Source organism: Xyrauchen texanus, chromosome 14 (genome assembly GCF_025860055.1).
Source record: "Xyrauchen texanus isolate HMW12.3.18 chromosome 14, RBS_HiC_50CHRs, whole genome shotgun sequence".
Classification (NCBI taxonomy): Eukaryota; Metazoa; Chordata; class Actinopteri; order Cypriniformes; family Catostomidae; genus Xyrauchen; species Xyrauchen texanus.
Window position 1 is genome coordinate 30,927,987 of NC_068289.1, and position 21,142 is coordinate 30,949,128.

At 37.8% G+C, this 21,142-nt stretch overlaps 1 protein-coding gene across 8 annotated transcripts in view; it reads right to left on the minus strand.

The window, feature by feature from the left end:
• Window positions 1-1,039: 1,039 nt before the first annotated feature.
• LOC127654699 (peripheral plasma membrane protein CASK-like) overlaps window positions 1,040-21,142 on the minus strand; it is a 237,015-nt gene continuing 216,912 nt past the window's right edge. For 4 of the 8 annotated variants that reach the window (XM_052141981.1, XM_052141983.1, XM_052141986.1 and 1 more), the window contains 9 exons: window positions 18,746-18,781; window positions 15,336-15,374; window positions 14,537-14,733; window positions 13,938-14,053; window positions 8,140-8,220; window positions 7,965-8,045; window positions 7,682-7,884; window positions 4,870-4,953; window positions 1,040-3,378 (listed from right to left, as the gene is read on the minus strand). In XM_052141981.1, the coding sequence (XP_051997941.1) occupies window positions 3,202-3,378; window positions 4,870-4,953; window positions 7,682-7,884; window positions 7,965-8,045; window positions 8,140-8,220; window positions 13,938-14,053; window positions 14,537-14,733; window positions 15,336-15,374; window positions 18,746-18,781 (1,014 nt within the window). In that variant the 3' untranslated portion in view covers window positions 1,040-3,201. The remainder of the gene's footprint in view (window positions 3,379-4,869; window positions 4,954-7,681; window positions 7,885-7,964; window positions 8,046-8,139; window positions 8,221-13,937; window positions 14,054-14,536; window positions 14,734-15,335; window positions 15,375-18,745; window positions 18,782-21,142) is intronic. The other 4 variants (XM_052141989.1, XM_052141985.1, XM_052141987.1 and 1 more) reach the window with 1 other exon arrangement.

A 21,142-nucleotide genomic window follows, 5' to 3' on the forward strand; every position in this document is an offset into this window, starting at 1 on the left:
GATGAAAGGCATCCAAGAATGGAAGTAATTTTCTAGTAGTTGGATGGAAAAATTTGGATTTAAGGCTGTGCTGAAATGTTAGATGAACTTGCATTAAGTGGTGGTTTTCTCATCTGGAAAATTAAATTCTGGAAGATCTAACAGAATTGACGAGGATCGTTTCTAACATGAATCTCTTTAATTGAATGGAAACAAGTCTTCCACAAATTCAAAAAGAGAGAAGTGCATGTTGTGAGCTGTACGCATGAGGCTGTAAAAGACATCTTTGTGTTGCCAATATGGGATGATCCATTCCTGTTAAAGGATCGTTGAGGGACAATATTTTTACATCACAAAATGGAGACTTTCTCATTTGAACAATGTATGAAGTACTCTTGATAGTACATACGTTTGTACACATTCTGTTGCATAACTTTGAAACATTTGTTGTCTGAGAATTGTCTGATAAAGCTTCTCACTATCTTTCAGCAGATGGTATAACGCACTATCCTCTTCTCTTTGGTTCATTGCTCTGGGTAAGTTTCCAGTTCTGGAAAATACATTAGTCCTCCTCTTCCGTAAAGCTTTAGTGTGCTCAGTAATGTAAGCTGCTTCATATTGTAACCAAATGGATTAGCTTTATCTATGCATTTTGCTCATACCTTCTTTATGCAGGGCAAAACATTGTTTATTAGAGGACGATGTCAAACTCTGAACCTGATCTACTGACTCGACATTACAGCATTTAATACACATTTATGAGATTTGTGTTAGAGGAACCCTAGTAATTGTGCATTAAAACTGAATTTTGTTAACTTGTGTGGTTGAATAATCCTTTGAATAAAAATCAATGCATTATGTATTAAATAAACTGACTGAAAATCAACTAAAAATAATATTGGTGTGGAGTGTGGTGCTGTGCAATTGCAATTGCTGATGCATGATATTCCTTAACTGCATTATTAGAGTAGGGGCACATTGTTATTCTGGCTTTGAACATGTTAAACTTGAGATATCAGGATGAATTCTCACAGGAAATGTACTTTGTTCATGTCTTTTATTCAATGTGTAAAGTTAGATCAACGCCTTTTAAAGACAGAATTTCTTCCGTCATGGTACTGTAGTCAGTAATCAACCTTTTCAAACTATTTTTTTCCCTCGACAAAGTATCATCCCGTTTGAAGTACACCATTGTTTCCTTTACATAGTCACTATTTTCATCCAAAATTGAAAACCATTCAGCACATCTTACCTTACATATTTAATACCGGTTTCAAATTTCATTGTTTTTGTTGAGTCTGACTTTCCCCTCCTTCAGTTCAGCTGAAAAAATTTCTCAACATTTGAAGGACCGCTTTTGTAGGACAGCTTTTGTAAGACCGCTAAAGCACACAAATCCCTCCCTCTCTTGCACATGTATCTGTGTGTCATTCAGGGTTCAGCAGGTGAAAATTATGGCTCTCACATTTATTTATGTTACAATAATTTGGAAGCTGCCATTTCAAACTTCTGCTCCTGATTATGGCACAAACATAGGTGAGAAATGAAGTTCCCTTAATGACGAAAACAGTTTTATATTAGTTTTGAGTGGAGAAGAGAGATTAGAGCAGGGGAATGACTTCATACATTTAGAAACTTCAGCATTAAAGGCATGTTTGGTACATAAAGCACCTTTAGTAGAACACCACTTCTCGTTTTCTATTATATACAGAAATATGTTCTATGTACTTTATATTACAAAAGAAGCGACACACAGTACCATTGGTCAAACAAACATACATACTGACTGCCTCACTCTCAAACACTGGGTATTGATCCCAAATGCAGTCACACAGAGTTGAGTGGCAGGGCGTGATCTACCACAGCTGCTGGGAAAAATTCAGAAAAACAAAATGGTGAAAGATGAGCAAAAAGTTTCCATTCACCCCATCTTTGCTAACTCACACAGAGGGGTAAAGTGTAATAGCAGGATGACACAACACAGAGCAGAGGACACGGAGTTCTTCACCACATAAAAGGATATATATATATAAAAAGCTCATACTGAAGAGCTGCTGTCATCAGCAGAGGAATTTACACTGGGCAGTTTGAGTTAACGTATTGTCATTTAGAGAATGATTCAGATGAACAGACCGGGTCGTCTTTTGCCACGCAGTTCATGGTTGCATCTTTATCAAACAACTGCACAGAATAAAAAGGTTTTCAATTTGATTTGGCTCAATTAAAACAAGAATATTCTCAAATTACACATTTCTGAAACGGTGGAACAGTTATTTTTTTTTTTTTGTATTCAATTTCATCTCTACCCTCTTAAATAAAAAATAAAGATCATTTACACACTACTACATGCTTGGTAAAAATAAATTTGTTTACAAAGTTGACAAAATGCAAGAGATGTGCATAGGTCTTTTCTTTGTTGATTTGTTCTTGTCACTAGCGCCACTAGTTTGAAAGTGTTTTGTCCAGAAGAATGGAATGTTTTCTGCTGTGGGTGACAGTTTGAACACAGCTAACACTGACAGAATGGAAGCTTGTGAATGTTCACATGCATGAGATTTCATTCAAATCTCTAAAACATTTTTGCAGGTCTTTAGAGAGACAGTATCCATGTGTAAAGAAGGTTGGATCGAGGAAAACAACAAACCATCCAAAAAAGATGTTTTAAAATGAAAGCTAAATAACTGATAACTCTTGACTGGATAAAGCTGCTGGGGGTCTGCTGCACGGATAATGTGGGGATTATGTATGATGGCCGAGTAAATAGAAGGGTTGGACAGATAAAAAATGATGAGGATTCCACTGTAGTAATACTGCAGTTTTGCTTCCATACGAACATTAAAAAATGATTTTTGTATATATTAGAAAAATTATTTAACACAACAAAAACATTCATGACACATCATAATGCGGCATGGAGGGTACTGTCTCTTTAAAACAAAAGTCTAAAAAATATTGCCTCCTAGCTATACAGACATGACAATATTTAGTAATTCATTTTATTGATCTTTTTTTATTGATACATCACTACATCTAGGTAGTCCATGAGGGGCCAAAACTGGGCTCACTGCAGGGCTTGCACATCCATGTAGTTGAACGTCAGAGGTGGGTTTCACCCCAATTTAAACAAGGGAAAGTTTTGAAGTTTTTTGAGATGCATTGCAAAGTATGTGGTTGTGAGGGGCATAAAGTTACAGGGTTGAAGGGCACACCTTGGATTGTGTTTTAATAGACCCAGGACACTGGCACCCACTGGCCGGTGGTGCAAACCAGGTCTATAGCCTCTTCAAGGAGCCGAATAGTCTCGTCAATCTCATTATTGATGATGGTTTGGTCAAAATAATGTGCATATGTCTTCTGAAGGATCTCAGACTCTTTCTGCAGCCTCTGTAATGACTCATCCTGCAGAATAAAAGAAAAATAATGAGCAAGACAGCAGAAAAGAGGTAAATAGGGATAAAGGCAATGTAGAGAAACTAAGAGACATTTTGAAAGATCGATGATTGATAATGGACAGATACTGACCATGTGCCCATACAAAATTTTACCAGAATATGAGCACATCTGCTATAAAGTGGCACTGAAAAATATTTGAACAACTGTGTACATTTAAAATGACTTAGACACAAAATATCAATTAACTTGTATGAAGCCAGTTCTCCTCAAGTTCACACAGGTGTCCTGGCAGAGTAACCAATGGTGTAGTTGATCACATTAACAATGGAAAGGTTCCACTAAGTTTAACAACCAGAAAGTCTCCAAAATCTTTTGTCTTAGTTTTGAATAATATTTCTGTTGTTTTATGATTTGAAACCTAACCAATATTATTTTATGAAAAATATTTGCTTGAAAAGTGTGCATGTGCTATTTTTCTTTAAAATAAATGCTATATGGTTTGATATTTGTTTATATAATTCTTAAGATATTCATGCATTTTCAAATCTAGGGCATGCTGAGTGATTCCAGTCAGGTTTCATAAGCAACCAATTTTGCTAGGGTTGCTAGGGTGGCTAAAGTCACGTTGGATTAAACTCCTCGTGGTTGCTATAATGTGGTTCTCGCTCTCGGTGGGGCACGTGGTGAGTCATGCTTGGATGCCGCGGAGAGTAGCGTGAAGCCTCCACACGCGTTAGGTCTCCACGACAACGTGCTCAACAAGCCACGTGATATAATGTGCGGATTGACTGTCTCAGACGCTGAGGCAACTGAGATTTGTCCTCCGCCACCCAGATTGAGGCGAATCACTATGCCACCAAGAGGACCTAGAGTGCATTGGGAATTGGTCATGCCAAATTGGGGAGAAAATCCAAAACAAATATAAAATATATATATAAAAACAAAGATATTCATGCATTTTTAAGAATGGCTAAAGAGTCCAAATACTTTTTAGGGCCACTGTATTATTCGAAAGGTAAGCACTGCTATAAAAAGCTATTGTGGGAGAGTTAGGGAGGCTGGTACTAGATTATATAAAGAAATTATAGATAATCTTCAGAAAAACTTCTGGGATGTGAATCATAGTTTTCTCAAAAGTTCTTAAAATTCATCTGTCTAATTGACCTTAGTTATAAAGGTCATGAATGCAATGGAACATCTTTGAGTAAAGCTTATTGGGCACTAGAACCAAGCTGACTTCCTGTCATACTCACAGGCAGCTTCCTGCACCATCTGGGAAGCTGAGTGCGATGTAGGGGAAGGTAGTAAAAATTAAAACATAAGCCAAAACAAAAGGTGCATGAAAAAGATTTAATTGAAGGAGGCAGAGCTGATAGATGGGGTTATAAAATGGTTATATACATATATATATATGAAGTTAAACATTCTACAAAGGGTTAACAATGGTTCTATCTCTGAGAAGGGTGTGCATATGTGTGTATTGCATCATTTCATCACCTCATTCATGCCAGGGGTGATGGTTGGTGCAGCAATAAAAACCACATAGGGAGCAAATTCAGATGTCCGTAACACCTTCAGAGCCTGAAAACACAAAAGACTCAAATCACTTAAAGCTAACACTTTCTAGAAGTTTAAAGAACTTGTATTACATGCCAAATAGCTTTGAAGTCATCTATATGCTAGTGCACTCATAAAAGATATACTTTTTTTTTTCCAGGAAAATGGACCAAAAATATTGATGACTCATCTCGCATTGAACAGATTTTCTCCAAACAAATGCTTTCTAGAATGAGAATGTCCCTCCCCTTAATACCACCTGCAACCGAATGGCAAACAATTATTAATGGCTGTGATATAAACTAAAGGCTATCGCCTACTTAAAAAAAAAGAAGGGGTGAGCCGTTCAGTATGTCCCACCCAAACTTCCAGGGAAATACTTCAACATAAGAGAGAAAATTGCTTATGATTTCACAGGGTCTGTAATGTTCAACCATCTTCTCCAATTAAACCTTTAAGATATGAAGGTGTTTTTAAAGATTTCCTGTTTCAGAGGCATGCCCCCCAAAAAACAAATGTTTGGTATAATTTTATAGAAAACCTTTCACATTTTTTAATTATATAGATTATGATAAATTACGAGATAAACAGTTAAAAAAATAATGTAATCACAAAAAAACAAAATCGAGCCAAAAGAGAACTTTTTTCATATTTTTATGATTTGACATTATATATCTCAGGTTGTAAATAGAAAAACTGATTTTGTTTTGTTCCCAATCAACTTGTATTGATATGACAAAGCAAAATAGCATTACAAAAACAATATATCCAAGTGTCCAAAAGCCTCTCCAAACAAATGAAACATATTAATTGTACATAAGAACTAATTATACATGCAAATACATCAATGACTAAAGGTATGCTCTCTCTCCAAAGCATGCAGGCATGAGTAAGGAGATCCCATTCAGTTCCATTCTGTATCATTTGAGCCATTATTGAGTCTGTATCATGTACTTGATGCAATCTCCTGGTAGCCATGTGTAATTAGAGTGAAAAATTCTCTCTGCCCATATCTGAATGACTTCCACCTCTGGTTGCTGCGATCTGGGCCTGTATTCACAAAAATTCTTAAGGCTAAATGTAGCTCTAATGTGGAAATTTAGGAGCAACTAAAAAATTAGGGACTCCTAATTTTAGGACTCATAATGTTATCATCTAAGAGTAATTTATTAATGCTAAAAGTATATCCTGACAGTTACTCACAAACGATCAGAAGCATGGCTGCTGTCGTCAATCCACCATTAAAAACAATATATTAGAATATTATAATGACACTGACTGTTTAAAAACGAATCTTCTGAATTTACTGAGTCTATGTATTTTAATGATATAATATTATATTATGTTGATATTGACCTTTAAAAAAGGTATCCCCTGAATCTCGAGGGTGTTTTCTTTATTGTAAACTTAGCTAGAGATGCAATTACCTCTCCCACAAACTGAAACAACCCAATTACACCAGAGATAAAAGTTGACAACTCTGCGCTCCCTGGACACATCTAAATAAAACTGTGTAGTGCAGATGAATTGGTAATTTCTGTAATTCATCAGCAGAATAATCTATGAAACTATATCTGCCCTCTCTAGGCCGCATGTCATCCAACAATTCATAGCATATTTTTTCATATGGATCCACGCTCGCTTTAGAGAAAAAAGGGGGCATTCACGGAGAATCATGGCAATCGCAGGCAGTGTTTTGATGCTGTTGACGGGTTGCACGCTCATTTAATTACATCAACACAGGATGAAGAAATGTTCACCAACCGAAAAACAATCCATCCATCCATCCATCTATCCATCTATCTATCTATCTATCTATCTATCTATCTATCTATCTATCTATCTATCTATCTATCTATCTATCTATCTATGTCTTTCTTAGCTGTTTACCAACCACTGAGGGTGATTTAAAAGAGTACGCTAATAAAACGTGACATCATCCATAGCAATGAAGTCAACTCCGCCTTACTCTTATCTTAAGATTTCCTTACTAAAACTTGCTCTTAGCAGTTTTGTGAATGGATTTTAAGCAAAGACTCCTAGCTAGGAACTCTTTGGAGAACTCCTAATGGTAAGATAAAAATCTTTGTGAATACAAGACCTGAATCCTAATACGATTGGTTTAGGGTTCCATAATGCTGGACAACGTACAACATAATTTCCGATTATGTCATCTGATCCAGGAAAGCTAACGTGGTTTTACAAAATAGCACATTGTGCTTTGTGGGGACTATCTAATGATATATGCACCCGATTACGTTGTGTGGGCTAATTTTAATGGGAATCCCCTCCTCTAAGTGGTATATAATATTTCATGTTTTGTTTATTTTTTGTGAAGTAATTAGCGAAAACACGGCTAATAATCAACACATGTAACATGTCAAAAAAATTTACTTGGCTATTACTCGCTATATTTTTATCTATAAAACAAATATGCAGGTTGAATTCTACTCTTTGAGAGCTTTCCAAAGACTTACAGTATGACACATGGCTATTTAATAAGATTTATGTTTTTTCAGATTACAATAATATGTTGTGCAAAATTATAAATAAATTATCAAAACGGAACACTTCTGATTTGGCTGCAAATTTCAGACCACTTGTTCAGTTTTGGTCAAAATGCCTATTATGCCTGTTAGTCAAGAGTGTAGTTATTAATATTTTGATAATTCGTTTTTTTCCTCGGCAGCATGCTGAGCTTGGTAAATGAACGACGAGTGCAGTTAAAGCAGACCCTGCATATAACATTCACCTGTGGCTCTACATCCAATATGGCTACGAGTCCTTGCTCATGGATCTTGCGTATCGTCTCCAAGCGTGTGCCGTACATTGCATCTTCGTGGCTGCCGTACTCCAGGTAATCGTTGTTAGAGATGTCCTGCATCATTTGGTCATGGGATACAAAGAAATAATTCTTGCCATTCTCTTCATCTTTCTTTGGAGGTCTGGTTGTGTCTTTTGGGGCAGAATTTTGACATCAGTATTCATTGTCAATTAATTTAAGCAGTTACAAGTGTTGCAGTGTGCAATCTTACGTGGAATGGGGTAAGCGAATCTGTCTGGGTGTTTGGTGATGAGTGTGTTCTTGATGTGTCTTCTGCCAACCCCATGGGCACCTGCCAGTTGATAACAACAACATATGTAAGTGCCATGCTTTGTGCCATCTAACAAAAGTACAGTGTGGAATTAAACCCAGAGGTACATACACACCTAGTAACACTAATGTTTTCCGCTTAAATGCAGGCAACTTCACTACTTCCTCATACGTGACGAGATCTAGTTGATCAAACACTAGAAGAAACAGAAAATTATTATTTAAAGAATATTTTTCATTTATTACAATTGTTAGACTTCAACAGATCAGTTGTATCAAACATGGTTAAATATCTGGAATCTTCTATATGAAAAGGAGGACATCTTGGCTAATTCTGTATTGCAGGTGTTTTGGCTGCTTATGTAATGGTACAGGCCTGGTGGGGTTTTGATACAGAGACTGAGTGAGTCTGAGTCTCCACTGTACCAAAGTGGCTTCATCTATCAGTGTGCTCAAATGCAGCACAGGGACTGAGCTGAGAGAACACGTTGCAGCAGCTCACCCTCAGCAAAAGATCCAAACTGGGAAACTTGGCATGTTGGGCCATAGGGATGAGGGGGGATGGAGTTGACTTGGCTGTGGGAAACGTGAGCCATCTGTGTCGCTTCAACGTGAAATCTGATCCCAGCACTCATCTCTACCTCTCTGAATAGATGCCTTAAATGATTCATTTCCCTCATTCACATGACCTTGAGTATGCAGCTCTATTAATGTTGGATGCATAATGGATTCGCACACAGAGAAGCATCATGTTGTGCTATAGATCAGTGAATATAAATGCTTAAGGATCACAAGGTTGAAGGATTACAGACTATAAAAATAAAAAATAAAAAACACAACACACAATAAATTAATTAATGTAAGCCATTAATACTACACAAACATTTAAACACACACAACTAAAAAAGCTCTTTGTTCCATCTTGATTCCGTTACAGAAAAATTGAGGTTGCTAAAAAAGTAGGATGTGGAATAATAATAATGATAAAGAAATATATATATATTTCAAGTATTGCTATATTTTACCTCACTATAATATATTGATTATATAACACCAAAAATCTATATTTTTAGTTTCATTTTTCACATTAACATTTTTGGCAAAAAAGAGATGAGCAAGTGTGCAAGACGACTACAAAACATACTGTGGTATTAGGTCATAGAACGCTCTCTCTATTTAACCAAAATGCAAACTCAGAATAAGCTAAGTATATAAGTCTAAAACTTGATTTCTTTGAAAGGTTGTCTGTACTGCTAGGCTTTACGAGTAATGCTAAACACGCTGGCACTTAGGGCCAGTGGTTGCTCAGCGGTTAAGGCTCTGGGTTACTGACCAAAAGGTCAGGGGTTCAAGCCCCAGCACTGTCAAGATACCACTGTTGGGCCCTTGACCCTATCTGCTCCAGGGGCACTGTTTCATGGCTGATCCTACGCTCTGACCCCAGCTTAGTTGGGATATGTGAAAACAACTGCATTTCATTGGCTCTGTACCTGCACAATGACAATAACGTTGAATCTTAACTAAGATACGAAACTATTCCCTAGTGTTTTTTTTTCATATGCTCTACGCAAAGCAGGAAGCTCAGTACTTGTTGCACAGAGCAGCAAAGACCCTTGAAGATAAATGAGAAGCAAGTTAGTAAAGAATCGCAATATAATCATTTATTTGAGACGTGATACACTAATCAAAACAAATTGTGAAACTGCCATATTACAACCTAGATATCTATAATATTGTATCACGGGTCCCTGCTGGTTATAGGGTTAATAAAATCACCACAGGAAAGGAGTTGATTGAGACAGACAGGAGAGAGAGAGAGAAACTGAAGCAGTAGCTGTATGTCATACAGAGTTACTTACATGCACAGCGCCATTGGTAGATAGACAGCATGTAAAATGGACAGGGGAGGGGGATCATTAAGTTATGGCTCAGATAACAGAACATAAGTAAACACAGAGAACAACAAGCAGCACGCTCAAAGCTCTAATTCTGGAAGCACAGAGACATAACAGAGATCATCCAGCGGCCATCCGTGAGCTCAGGGTACTCTGGATGGAGTTTCAGAGCATGAGTGAAGCTGGGGCTCTGAAAAATGGAACAAGCCTCTGACATTCACAGCAATGCACTTGCTAATTAAGGCTGAAACCTGAAAGCTGCAATAAAATTGTGGAATTAACATATTTTTGTGATAATCTGGTAAGGATTATAATTAGAATTCACAGTATGAGTAATTTAAATAAAAGTAAAAGAATATATCATAATATACTGTAGTTATTGGATGAAAATGCAACAACAACAACAAAAAAACCCTTATGTTAAATAACCATGTGATAATGTCTATTTTTGAAAAAACAAGGGCATTAAGTATCATACAAATAACAGGTAATTATTTTCATTTGATAACTGTTTGGGACATGCAGCACTCTATTTACAAATTACTTCATCATTTTACATTCAAATAACACAAAGTAGTGTTGTGGCTCAAGTCTTTCCTTGAGTGTAAATATAAATCAAGTCACTTAGAAAATTTGTATACCTCTCCTCTTTAAGCCAAACGATTTACAGTATCATTCATGTCTGTAGCACAAAGTTACGGGTGAAAGTTTACAACTTACAGTTAGGGGTTTATCAATCCTAGACCCTATGTATGAACAACCGTAATAATAATGCTTGCTATAGTAATAGACAATTCTGTGATTTTTACCAAAGAATGAAAAGTTGTTTTGGACTGAAATGACTACAATGCAACAGAGCACTATAGAAAACTATATTGGGCTAAGCCATAACTGATCCCTTTCTGAGAAAAGAACTTCTAGCTTGTCGATATGCACATGCCAGTAAACAGAGGTCTATACTCTTTACAAGCCTGTTGCTGCAAAATAAACTGCGTTTTTTGTCTTGGGTCTCCAAAGTCTGGACCTTCAGTGGATGAAATTCTCCTTGTAAAGGACAACCCCTTCCCAACTGCTTCCCATTTGAACATCCCCAATTATTTGCTTCCCATTTCCCTTCCTCAGCACATCTGAAGCTGAGAATTAGAACTCATCTGGAAAAACCCAAAGCTCCAACCTCTTACACCCCTCCCCCCAAAAAATATAAAAACAAAACTGTTTGACAAGCCTAGAGGAATTTGTAAAAAGACCTGAAAAGAGGATGTACTACCCTAAAAAGTCCCATTGCCTACCTCTCTGGCTGAGTGAGCTCAAATCAGACTCACAAAAGTGGGGCACTGGGCTCAGGAGGGATTACGTCTGATCTGCTTTCCCCGCCATAATTGGCTAAGGGGACCGTACTCGCCACAGCCTATTTGATGAACTAAGTGATTGGGTGCTCGGTTCAGAGAACACTGCAAGTCAATTTGCTCAGATCGAATTAGATATGCGGTTAGCCCTTTTTAGGCCAGAAACATACTCTTGCAAGTATGGAAATGCATGGCAAACACATTGTAAGTCTGCAGTCCCCTTGTACAGTGCCCTTGGCACTTAACGTGCCCCCTAGCATAACTGTGGTGGTAACAAACTACAACACTTAAGTGGGTGATTGAGTTACCTTGAGATGTCTGTGCTATTAAACCAGATGTGTTATTATTCAGGTAGACAGTTATAAAGATATGAACAGATTAGCATAGTTTGACTAACTTGCCAAGCAAGATTCTCCTCCATAACTGTAGCAGTAGTAGGGAGACACTTGACTGTAGAAGAAGAGAGTTAGCCTCATGCGACCACACGTACACGTGTGGATGTTGTATTTTGGCTTCGATATTAGCAACACATAATTTAAATTAATTTAAACCTACTGATCAGTTCTGACAGTTCAGAAGTAAAGTGTTTAACTTTTTATGCACCAAGTCATGTGACAAAACAATATGGCGCCGATCATAGCAGAGTTTATCTTTGGAAGAAATGTCTACAGAACTACATCTGGTAAGAAACCTAATTAAGTTTTTACATTGAAACGAAAGATTAGAGTCCCTAATTTCAGCCAACATGCCATTATTAAAGGCAGCAGATGATGTTTGAACCACTCAACATGTTTGGCAGACATGGGACAATGGTAATCAATACAAAGATTCAGAATTGATCATGTATAATTTTATTTTAACATTGTTGGCAGTGACTGGATGATGCTGGCCATTACTTTGAATCAGAATTATTATGCTAATATCTGATGTAATGTCTGCAATGTCAAAAACATGAATATGCTCTCATGTTATCAATATACTGTCCCGCTGTCCACATACAGTATGTTGACAAATTCTTATCATAGAATTAGTTTTTTTGCATGTATTACATGCTACTAGTTACAAATCAAACAGGGCAATGGAAAATGCACATAGCAGTCATGCTCGGGTCAATGCTAGTGCCCACAATAACACCACCTGCAGCAACACTGAGAATGCAACACATAATTGCATTCTATAATGTTTTGTATTTGAACACATTCCGCAACGATGCATGAATTCGAAGGGTTTGCATTCACATACATGTGTGGAATACGTTTCTGGCCTTATGGGTGGTGTTTACAGTGTGAGCTAACATTTATCCTTCGGGAAGCTCACCTCTACAGCATTCCACGCCATCAATGTTGTATTGACAAGTAAAAGACAATGGCATCGTTTAGCACCAACTGCTCAAAGCTAGCTGTGTAAGCAACAATTATTAAACACTGAAGTAGGGCCTTAATTACTTATATAAGATGTTAAAAGCAGTGGGGTGCAAAACAATATGCCTTTAACAAGATCAAGTAATTGCTGCCTTTAATTATGTCAGTATAATTTTGTAGAGAGGTTGTACATTTTTACACCTAGTTACACACCTAGAGTGCATGTACATAAGTGCAGCTGCAATGGAAGTCTGTGTGTTGGTTGGGTCCTGAAGCCATGGTGAAGACATGAGCTTCTGCTGTAAACATTAATGTATTTTAAAGTTACATATGAGTCACTCAGTGCAGAGGCACTCAGTAATTCTCTCTTTCTTCCCCCTGGCTTTCTACCAGTGACATCTGAGCTCGAAAGTCCACAAATTCTTGCTGAAAACATGGGCGTCTCACTTACAGTCTTTGCGGTCCCCGTGAGAACATGCATAAACAAACACACTAGTCATAGTGCAGGAACATAAGCAGGTGTGCTCATTAGCCAGCTCATTAGTTAATGAGCCTGGTTTTTACTGCAGATGCCTTTAATGAGGCCCTATGGTACTCCAAATAAAATTAAACCAGACTCTAGCTCTGGTGCTCTCTTTAGGGGATTTTGTGGTCAGGAACTGCAGGTGGAATCAGACACACAGCTACTTGGCTATGTGGGTTATTTGAGCCAGACAGTACAAGGCCCTGTTACCTGCACATAATCACCACATGGCACACAGAGATGTTCCCTAAAGCTTCAGCACCACTATCTGGATCATTCCATGGAGACAGTTTCAACAACAGCCGCTGACAACTATTCCATGAGTGCACAAGTCAGCTTTTCACTGAATAGCAGGAACTAAACACATAAAAACTATAAACATAATACTAATTTAAAGATATACGTGGGCCCTTCTTGAAGGGGTTCTACCTGGACTGAATTGGTGATGGGTATCAGCTTAAGGTAACAGGAGCTTGTTACATAACAAGTGGTAGCACACAAGCTCCAGAGATTCCTTAAAGTGAAGTGCACACTAAAGCTGTCCTGTGAATTGATGTTGTCCGATACTCAGGTAAATAATAATAAAAAAAGATGTATAAAGGGCAATTCTATCTCTGCACACTATTGGTAAACAACAAACTTGCTATTATTAGTCCATATGAACACACTTGAAAACACAATGCTTATGTGGCACATTTAATTTTACCCAAAAGAGCTGATTTATCCATATGCAACTGTTCTCTGTATAAAGAGAAAAGAAAGGAGCAGAAAGCCTATTGGAAACCCTACCTGCATTGTGTTTTGCTAGGTACTTGTCTTTGTACTGCTTTTTTTTCTTGCCAAACCACGTACAGCTTGCCTGCTGTTCCTGCTTGGTTTTCTCCATGGCTATACAGGCCACCCGCCTAGAGCAAAAGAAACAATAAGAGGAACATGGTGAGTGTGCAGCATATCTGTTCACTTTTCAAATGCCTGCTTTCAATTGATGACCAGCCTGACACAGAATCTGTGAGCTCAGAACTGGAACATCCATAATTCACAAAGCTGTGCACATCCTCAACCGTTTATGTGTTGTTATTAAATATTTTGGTTAATTTGATAATGCCATTGTAAGAGTGTGGTACTCAGCTCCTTATCACATTTTACCAGGTTTAAAACCATTCCCTGACAAAAGTCTGCAGATTCCGTCCAGGCCTGTTGATGACCTCAACAAAGTGCTTTGATGATGGTACCTCATTGAGAGCTTTTGAATCATATTAAAATATTCCCTGTTACCCTCAGCAGCAATGGCAGCCAACCACATATTCTGGCTTCTATTAATCATATGAATGATAAAAAATAATCTAGAAATGGTCATTCTGCCATAAAAAAAAAAAAACAGAACTCACCACTCCTGGAGTTCAGGAGAGGGAATTAGCCCTGCAGTGCCATTCTTGGTGTTTTCCAGTTTGCCTTGCCACCAGTTGTGGTCATCTTTGTTGATAATCTGGATTATGTCACCCACTCTGAAGCGAATCCCTGCCTCTTTACAAGGGATGAGGTCATCCTTCATTGGGTCATATTCGAACTGCGCCCTCACGTAGATCTGAGTGACATGGTCAGATCTTAGGTCAGAATAGTACACTAACACAGTGGTACAGATGCAGCAATATAAAGGATTGACTGATAGAGAATTTCAAGGCACAAATGGTGATCAGGTTTTGGTTATGATGCATGCTCAACTCAAGATGCACGGTGTGAACACTAAGCATGTTGGTTTAGATGGTGGAAAACAGATGCAAATAAGTCTGTAAGACAAACTTATTCTGAACAAGGGGAACCCTGATATAATGGAGCACTCATTGAGCGATTAGCGCAGTGGGAGACCCTAGATAAAGGTTGCCACGTTGCATATCAAACTGCTGTCTGAGGGTAGAGTGGTGTGTGACTCTCACATTAAGAGGGAAACAAATCCATTGAAGCCACAGCTGTCTTTTTACGCCAGTAAACTAACTTAATGACACTGGTTGACTTAAAGGGGCATCTGAGTACAAATATGTTTAGCAAAAAGCGAGCTTAACCTTCTATTTTCAAAGAATCACAGAGCTGATATCATTTTTTGGAGTCCTTGCTATGTTTGGACTTAAATAGTTACACAACAAATTTTCAGATGGGGCAATGGTTAGTGCTCAGACTTTAAAATCTTACCTTGATGGAAAATTTATCCTTGATTGGAGGTCTGGAGATCTAGGGCATGAGAGTATTACAAACATCATGCATTATCACGGCACTGTGGCGACATTAGTACACTGTGAATAGATGTTGAGATGAAGAATGCAGGTACGAAAGCTTATTTTTCAGAAACATGGAGATGTCAGTCTCATAACGGTGTTATTATCACTTATAACAGGGCAAATTATCTTCAGCACTCTGTGACAGAGTTCAGTCAAAACAGATGTGCTGGCAGATGGCTCCCTCTTCTGATCACCTGTCTCTCCTTCTCCCTCATGTTGTCAGCCTCCATTATCTACAGACTAATCTAGATGCCATGTGAGAGGATACACGCACCACTCTGAATCTCAGAGCCAGTAGAGAAAAATTTTGACTGGATGGGGTTAGGATAGGACAGACACACCAATCTGGAAAAGCTGGAGTTTTCTTTAACTAAGCTATATTCTACTAGGGACAGGATGATACTTAGGTAATTTTATGGTAAGTGTTATCATGGTTTCTATGACAATATTCATGGTGCAAACAAAGTCTTTATAAATTAGCAAGTGCTTGTAGATATTTTGTGTTTATTTAGCTTTAGTTAGTAGAGTAAGCTCTAAAATGCATTAAGGTCTATAATTAATGGAAGATTAACGGTAACATTAGGGCTGCACAGTTATTCGAAAAACGAATCGCGATTACCATTACGGCTGCCATGATTATGTAATCGTGAAAATTAATGATTACAGTGTTCAATTTAAGTCTGCTCCAGTTGCGTCAATGGTTTCTATTTACAACATGTTTTTGCAGCGGTTGAGTATTGTAACTAATCACTAACATGTCCGTTGAGCAAAGAAATGGCAATAGTCAATCAGAGCCGCTTAGATTAGTCCTCCTTCCTATCTGTAATGATAACTGATCCTAAAGATTTAAACTGTCTGAATAACCGGATGCTTACTTTATGTTCTTGCTCTGTTCGCGCAGCACACGAAAATTAATATTGAAGAAACATCACCTAACACAAGATCGAAAAGTACTTTCTAATTATTTGGGATTCATTGCATAATGCAGATGATGTTGTCTTCATGTCATCATCGGTCCGTGACCTTCAGCTCTCACTGGATCGCTTGGCAGTCGAGTGTGAAGCGGCTGGGATGAGGATTAGCACCTCTAAATCTGAGGCCATGGTTCTCAGCAGGAAACCGATAGAGTGCGTACTCCAGGTAGGGAAGGAGGTATTGCCCCAAGTGAAGGAGTTCAAGTACTTCGGGGTCTTGTTCACGAGTGAGGGGACAATGGAGCAGGAGGTTGGCCGGAGAATCGGGGCAGCGGGGGCGGTATTGCACCGTTGTCACGAAAACAGTGCTAAGCCGGAAGGCAAAGCTCTCGACCTACCGGTCAATTTTTGTTCCTACCCTCACCTATGGTCATGAAGCCTGGGTCATGACCGAAAGAACTAGGTCGCGAGAACAAGCGGCCGAAATGGGCTTCCTCTGAAGGGTGGCGGGCTTCTCCCTTAGAGATAGGGTGAGGAGCTCGGTCATCCGCGAGGAGCTCGGAGTAGAGCTGCTGCTCCTTTGCGTCGTCAGTTGAGGTGGTTTGGGCATCTGTTAAGGATGCCCCCTGGCCGCCTCCCTAGGGAGGTGTTTCAGGCACGTCCAGCTGGGAGGAGGCCTCGGGGAAGACCCAGGATTAGGTGGAGAGATTACATCTCCCACTGGCCTGGGAAGGCCTTGGGGTCCCCCAGTCAGAGCTGGTTAATGTGGCTAGGGATAGGGAAGTTTGGGGCCAACTGCTGGAGCAGCTGCCCCCGTGACCCGACTTCGGATAAGCGGTTGAAGATGGATGGATGGATGGATGCATATTGCACCGCTCGCTTCGAACATAGATGTTAAAAACACTGCAAATGAGCAACACAACAAAACTAAAACGATCCTGTTCTAATAAAGGCACAGACACGGTGTAAATAATTGATTTATTATACTGATTTAGACATCTTTGTTTTTAATGAGAGCATTCGTGAGAGTGCAGAACATTGTGCGGAGTCTCACTGCGCTCACGTCAAAATGCAGGTCTCAATCAGCGTAAACCTGAAGCGAGTGACCGCAGTCATTGTAATGGGAGAGTTTGTCACATTGCTCGATTTCGGTGTACAATTTATTAAAAATGTAATAAAAGTTTTGCTTTGTCATGTTAATAAGTAGGCCAATGTGAATTTGATTTGTTTGAAAATTATTCAGCTTAACTGTTCTAAGTGTGTTTTGGAGGTGTAGCCAACATAAAGAATATGGCATGAATAGCATATTTCAAGAATCACTGTCATTGTTATCGCGCTCTAATAAAACCCATTTGCCACGAAGCTGGTATTGGTATATTTAACATTTTCACAAATCGCACAAACTGTTTTTAATTTCCAAAGTACAACCACTGAGGCCAAAAATTATGTAACGATGATCTTACATGAACAAGATCACCATTGAAGATCTAACAGGATGAATGGTCCCCTGTTTAGCCACCAAAGGGCTTACTGAACGCAGTAACTTGGTCGATTTAAATCAGCTGTTAATAAGTTTGAATATTGAATATGCAATATTATTGACTGTACGTGGACTAATAATTGAAGCAGTAATTTAGCAATAATTAAATTGATTCTATACCATAGATATCAATTTACAATCATTTTAATTTGCCTTACCTTAACAAACATTATTACAATATAAAATACAATACAATATAATGCTTAAAAGAAACTGAAGCTCATATCCACCATTGAAATCTGCTACTCTGAAGAACCCCACGGTTGCTTACTTTGTGACATCATGGTAATGAAAATTTTTAATCAACATTAATAATCACGATATCAAGAGCAATAATCGACAATTATGATTTTTGCTATAACCGTACAGCCCAAGGTAAAATGTTGCCAAATATAGATGTTGGCAGATATACCGTACACAGTATCACTAGATTTAATTTTAAATGTTCTTAGCTGGCTTTTAAAAATGTGTGTAGAATATGATTATAATGCATTTGAACTGTATTAAACTGTAAGACTGTGTTTAGCAGTGGCCCCTAAAACAGAATTAACTGAATCTTTGCATTCACAGCCTTTTTGTGGAGTAAATGCAGTGAAATAACTTAACAACCTGCTAATCATTCTGTCCACATAGCTCAAAACCACTGATAATAAAAGTTGGTAGATGATGTGAATGGTGTAAGCATAAGGACTGATCTAGAATTTTGACAGCCAGAATGTGTGGTTAATAGCAGTGAATCACTTGGTCACAGATTTACTCCTTCATTCAATCTTTCTATGTCTACTTACACATACAAACAAAAGCATCAATGTAAAGTATGGAAAAGCTCTAGTCTATAGAAGGTGCTAGACTGAGGGATGCTCTATTCACCTGGCATCCTTTTGGCTGGATGGTTGCCGGCAAATCCTGTGAAGCAAAGTTTAGCAATGAAAGAGAATTGACAGTTTACAGAGGAAAGGCAGGCTGTGACTTCAGACACAAACAAGCAAAACAAAATACTAATGTAACAAAACAAAACATAAAATGCAGATGTTAAGACAAATGAAGGCAACAGTAACTAAGTAAGAATCACAAAAGTTACTTAATTTTGTATTAGTGTGTGTTTGTTTAAAGAGAAAAGGAGCTGTTGATGGTAAATCTCAGAACAGCAGCACACAAGAAAGCAACGAGCAAGCAAGCAGCTTCAGCACCAAACTGCATTCAAACATGAGGTGAAGAATAACCTTCCTCTATGAAAAACACCAAGGCGGTTCCACTGGGTTCACATTAGAGGTGGGCGATGTTTGCAAACTTTCATATCACGATATTCTTTAACGTTTTGATCGATAACGATATACAGTATGTATATCTACAGTCATGTGAAAAAAATTAAGACACCCCTGTTTTTTTTTTTTTTAATATGGACATATTTCTTTAAACATTCTATGATAGTGAGCTGGCCAGGCCATGACATTTCCACCCCCATGCTTCACAGTTGGTTTGATGTAAAAAAATCAAACTTGTGCAGTCTTTTTGCACAAAGAGACTACATGTAGGTCCTGAGATTACATTTTAGGTTTGTTTGAGACTTCTTTAAGCATCTTGTGGTCTGCTCTTGGGCTGAACTTGCTAGGATGGACTGATGTTGGCAGTAAATTATTTTCCAGACAGTGGCTGATTTCGAATTGTTTGGAGATTTTTAAAAATCCCTTCCCAGACTAATATGCATCTACAACATTCTTTCTGAAGACCTCAGAGAGCTCTTCTGATCTCACCATGGTGATTTCACTCACTTCAACAATGAAGAGCAAACCAAACTAAATGTCTCAGGTTTAAATAAGACTGGCTCATCCATCCTCTCTAACAATGTTCTAATCTTTCGCACCTGATGTGGTGGACCTGATTCTAATTTTATGCATTTTAAGTAGTAAATAAAAGTGGGGGTGTTCTATCTTTTTCCTCACCAAAAATTTAATTTCTATTAAGTACATTTTACAAATAATTTTAAAAAGAAATTTCTTCAGTTGTATTAGTTTATTTATATTTCCTCCATCTCTCGATATTGTTAAAATGAAGATCTAATGTCCATATTATGAAAAAGGCAAAGGAGTTCATGGGGTATTCTACCTTTTTCACATGACTGATATATATATATATATATATATATATATATATATATATATATATATATATATATATATATATATACACATATAGAAAGGCTTTGTTAAATCAGATAAGCACTTTGTACAATTGTAGTAAGCGGAATAGCATCTCAGAATGCACAACACTTCGAACCTTGAGGCAGATGGGCTACAACAACACAAGACCACGTTGGGCACTTTATTAGGACCATAGTGTTCCCAATAAAGTGCTCAGTGAGTGTATATATGAGAATATACACATTCCCATGGAAAAAGGATTTTAAAAATGACTGAAAAAATTATAAAAAGGTCCCTTTTAGACATAGAGCCAAAAGTCCTAAGTAAAGGAAGGCCTAGCACACACTAAAATATATATTTTTAATACTATTTGCTCTACATCGTTATTTTTTACCTAAACATAATTTTTAGGCTTCTCTATTTTCAGTAGCAAACCTCACCATGACATATAGGCAATTTATATTATGACTATGTAATTATGTATATAATTACTAGATATAACAGCTAATCCATATATTATTTAATAATTCTTAGATATTTCACTTGATACAACTCTTATCTTCATGTTTGCCAGTGGTGGAACAGCATGACAGCATTAGCAACAGTGTTTTGCACCTACGATAGAAGCAATACTCTAAAATTCCTACCGGTTTATAGTTTCCCTATTGGTGTATTGCCCACCCCTAGTATGTATGCTAAATCTAATTTAGGGACTAAACAAACATATGCAAGCCTCCGCTGAGTTTGACCTAGTCAGTGTTCTCTCTGTTGTTTTATATGTCACTGCTATCAACATCAATATTTCTATGCTAAAAAAAAAAATGACCTGTGTCCAAAGTATAGTGTGCCTATGTATACAAATACAGCATTCACACTGGCAGTCAGAGTATGTGGGTTACAGCTGCATGGAGCACACCAATTTGCGAACAGAGATAACGGAATCTAGGAAACTATATTCAATGGATGTAAGACACTGTCTTGTCTTTTGTGTTTGTGTACTAAGTGGTTTAATTAGGAGACATTGAGAAAACAAAAAAATGGACATAAAACAAATTTAAGGAATATCTGGTGCAGATTAACAGGATATGATTGGAAGAATGGGGTGAAATAATCACAAAGAACAAAA